The sequence below is a fragment of the Oncorhynchus tshawytscha genome, unplaced genomic scaffold (genome assembly GCF_018296145.1).
Source record: "Oncorhynchus tshawytscha isolate Ot180627B unplaced genomic scaffold, Otsh_v2.0 Un_contig_278_pilon_pilon, whole genome shotgun sequence".
In the NCBI taxonomy this organism is placed as follows: Eukaryota; Metazoa; Chordata; class Actinopteri; order Salmoniformes; family Salmonidae; genus Oncorhynchus; species Oncorhynchus tshawytscha.
The window spans coordinates 12,100-16,483 of NW_024608210.1; the positions used below are offsets into that span (position 1 = coordinate 12,100).

A 4,384-nucleotide genomic window follows, 5' to 3' on the forward strand; every position below is an offset into this window, starting at 1 on the left:
TATTGTAATAGTGAGAGGTTAGCATGTCTTGGAGGTATGATATAAAATGCTAACCTCCCTGTTATTGTAATGGTGAGAGGTTAGCATGACTTGATGGTATGCTATAAAATGCTAACCTCCCTGTTATTGTAATGGTGAGAGGTTAGCATGTCTTGATGGTATGACATAAAATGCTAACCTCCCCTGTTATTGTAATGGTGAGAGGTTAGCATGTCTTGATGGTATGCTATAAAATGCTAACCTCCCCTGTTATTGTAATGGTGAGAGGTTAGCATGTCTTGATGGTATGATATAAAATGCTAACCTCCCCTGTTATTGTAATGGTGAGAGGTTAGCATGCCTTGATGGTATGATATAAAATGCTAACCTCCCCTGTTATTGTAATGGTGAGAGGTTAGCATGCCTTGATGGTATGCTATAAAATGCTAACCTCCCCTGTTATTGTAATGGTGAGAGGTATGATATTTCTGCATCAGTAACTTTCTCACTCATCACTTTAATCTCAGCTACAGTATATTCAAAGCTAACATTTACTGAATGTGCAGTATAAATACTGTATGTATCCTCCTGCTTACATATCTATGTACCTGTGTGACAACAAAAAAAACACGAATACCAAAGTACAGTAATAGTATTTCACATCAGTATTTAAACAGAAATAACGCAGCTGTTTTGTTCTAAAGCTGCATTACAATGACATCTGTTAGCTAACCATGCACATCTGCTGTATGTTGTACAAGGCAGTGAAGGAATCTGTCTCATGGACTCAACTCATATGATTCAGACACAAAGGAACATTCCCTCAGTATTTAATAGCCATGTTCTGCCTGTATTTCTCTACAGTTCTACGGTACAACTTCTAACCACGGTTCAGTGCTTGGTATAACAGTTGGGGATGTGTACCAAATTGCACCCTATTCCCTATATAGTGCACTACTTTTGACCAGGGCCCAAAGAGCACTATATAGGGACTAGGGGGCCATTTGGGAGGCATCCACAATGTGTATTCCTTCATACTCCTCACTTGACACAACCAGAAGAGCCAAGGAATTACACAGCTACACACTCCTTCCCTCCTCACATCAGACATTGTTCTTGTTGGTGAGGTGCAGGGCCTCAGAGGGGCGGTAGGACAGGGTGGACATCTTAGAGATGATGGAGGGATGTGTCCCAGCCAGGCCAGCGGGGGAGCAGCGGAGCAGTAGGACCAGGTTCTTCCTGAAGTTCTGTCCCACGAAGCCGTAGAGGATGGGGTTGACACAGCTGGCGATATAACATAACATCAGATAATACTTTATTATTGTCAATGCAACATTCCTAGCCTGAAATCCGGCCATGTTTTGTGCTGTCATTCCACTCCTTGTTCTCTACGTTATCTGCCAAACATGTTTAGCATGACAAGGAGTGGCAAGGAGTGGAAAGGGTAGATTTTCCCCAGTTAGGGTCAAAATTCGAACCAGTGACCTTCCAGTTGACCTTCCAGTTGCCTGCCCCTTTAACCTCTAGGTTATCTATCGTAGATACACTTAACATCTAATTCAATTACGTGAGATTTTAGTTCTGGATTTTCCCAGATGAACCTCTAGGCTACCTGTTGAGAAATGCGATGCAGATGGTGAAGGGCATGGCCGTGTCGATGACGTCCACCATCACACAGTTAGTTATAACCTTTAGCTGGGCCAGGAGCTCCATGAAGTGGAATACCTAAGGTGAGGAGGAGATTACATTAACTTTACAGCTCTAGAAAGACAAAAAGGACATTCCTCATCACTCCAAGAGAACATTCAGGGAGGAACAGGAAAACAACAGGATAACTGAATAATAACGAGATAATAACCAAATAATAAAGAGATAATAACCAAATAACAGCAAGATAATAACGGACAAAAATTAGATAATAACTGAATAATAATGGGGTAATAACTGAATAGAAATGAGATAATAACTGGATAATAACGAGATAATAACAGAATAATAACGAGATAATAACAGAATAATAACGGGACAATAACGAGATAATACCTGAATAACAACAGGATAATAACTGAATAACAACAGGATAATAACTGAATAACAACAGGATAATACCTGAATAACAACGGGATAATACCTGGATAATAATGGGATAATAACTGAATAACAACGGGATAATAACTGAATAACAACGGGATAATAACTGAATAACAACGGGATAATACCTGGATAACAACGGATAATACCTGGATAACAACTGGATAATACCTGAATAACAACGGGATAATATGTGAATAACAACTGGATAATACCCGAATAACAACGGGATAATGCCTGGATAACAACGGGATAATACCTGAATAACAACTGGATAATACCCGAATAACAACGGGATAATGCCTGGATAACAATGGGATAATACCTGAATAACAACGGGATAATAACTGAATAACAACGGGATAATAACTGAATAACAACGGGATAATAACTGAATAACAATGGGATAATAACTGAATAACAACGGGATAATAACAGAATAATAACGGGACAATAACGAGATAATACCTGGATAACAACTGGATAATACCTGAATAACAACGGGATAATAACTGAATAACAACGGGATAATAACTGAATAACAACGGGATAATAACTGAATAAGTGAATACCTTTAGTATAAAATGTGTGTGGAGTGAGTCTCTTCAGAATACAGTGTGTGTTTGTGTGTGTGTGTGTGTGGTTGTGTGTGGAGGGAGTCTCCTCCCACCTGGTGAGGCATCCAACACAGGAAGAAGGCCAGGACAGCCGCCGCCAGCATCCTCAACACCTCATCGTCTCTCGACCGGGTGGTCTTCTGGATGCTCCTCGCCCTGACCAGGGCTTGACCAATCAGGCAGTAGCATGATATGATAATGAGGAAGGGAACCAGGAACCCCAGGATGCTCTTCATCAGGCTGATGATGAGGAGGAGGTGCCTGGAGCCCTGATTGATTGATTGGTTAAATTGACTAGATTATTAAAAGCAGTAGGATGCTCCAGCCGGATGGTAGATAGCAGGTGGAAAAGACTGATACTTTAAACACTTTACACTCAATTCAGTTGAAAACAACAACAGTAAAGACAACAATTACAAATATTTACACAGAGGTGCCCGTTTAAGAGTCACATTGTGAAAGGATAGCCCTATTTATGTCAAACCTCGGGGTGCAGCACGCCACACGTGGTGATGTTGTAGTTGGTGATGTGCATCAGGTCTCTGGTCAGGGCCGTGGGGACGGACAGCAGGAGGGCGAAGAGCCAAACCAGGACGCAGGTGATACGGGCGTAGAGCACAGTACGGCGCTGCCGCGACCTCACCGGGTGGACGATGGCCAGGTAGCGGTCGATGCTGAGCGCGGTGAGGAAGAAGATGGAGCTGTAGAGGTTGAACATAACCAGGCCAGCGCTGGCCTTACACAGGAACCCACCGAAGGGCCACTGGTAGCCTGTGGCTGTGAAGGTGGCCCACATGGGCAGGGTGATCAGGAAGGTAAGGTCTGAGATGGCTAGGTTGAGGACGAACACGTTGGCCACTGTCTTCAGCTTCATGTAACGGTAGATGACCGCCACCACCATGCTGTTCCCCACCATGCCGATGACAAAGTTACAGCCATACACTACCGGGATCAGGGTGAAGATGAAGTTGTGCCTCCCGGACATGCTGCAGTTCAGATGGATACCTTCTGTCTCTGTGGTCGATGCTCCGACAGCCGTAAAGTTCTCCATCATCAGGTTTAACAGCTCCACGGACGGGGGTGACGGTGGGGGACGGGGGTCGAGGTCAAAGAGGGGATGGTTGACGGACGGACGGACGGGGGTCAGTCTGGGGGACAAATACGATATAGGGCCTCCGTCAGTCCTATGAAAGAAACACACAAAAGTTCAGGGACAGTCTAGGAGAGGAGCTTCATTATCAACAGGCTGTAAACAGTCTAGGAGACTGTCTAGGCGCACACCCTGAACCCTACACCCTAAACCCTACACCCTAAACCCTACACAGTACACACTAAACCCTACACTCTAAACCCTACACCTTAATTAAACCCTACACCCTACACCCTAAACCCTACAGTGCCCTGCTCACCCTAAACCCTAAACCCTAACTTTACAGCACTCACCTTACACCCTAAACCCTACACCCTAAACCCTACAGGGCCCTGCTACACCATCACTGTAAAACCATCTGGCAGGTTTACATGTAAAATAGGAGGCCATCAAAACCAGATGTTGGATGTTATTTCATATGGTAAAAATGACAGGCTGGATTTCAACCCCGCTCTTTAAACGTCTCTTTAGCGAATGAATAGAAACAGTAAAACTGAGAGCGCTCATCAAATGGTCTGTCCGTATGGCCTGTGTGGGAACCCGGAAG

The 4,384-nt window shown here is 44.0% G+C and overlaps 1 protein-coding gene across 1 annotated transcript; it reads right to left on the minus strand.

The window, feature by feature from the left end:
• Positions 1-418: 418 nt before the first annotated feature.
• Positions 419-3,767, minus strand: LOC121843335 (type-1 angiotensin II receptor-like). The gene is made up of 4 exons (XM_042312948.1): positions 3,172-3,767; positions 2,741-2,956; positions 1,592-1,704; positions 419-1,263 (listed from the first exon to the last, which is right to left on the minus strand). Exons 1-4 carry the CDS (start codon positions 3,739-3,741, stop codon positions 1,083-1,085), a joined length of 1,080 nt encoding a protein of 359 aa, XP_042168882.1. The 5' UTR covers positions 3,742-3,767; the 3' UTR covers positions 419-1,082.
• Positions 3,768-4,384: the final 617 nt, after the last annotated feature.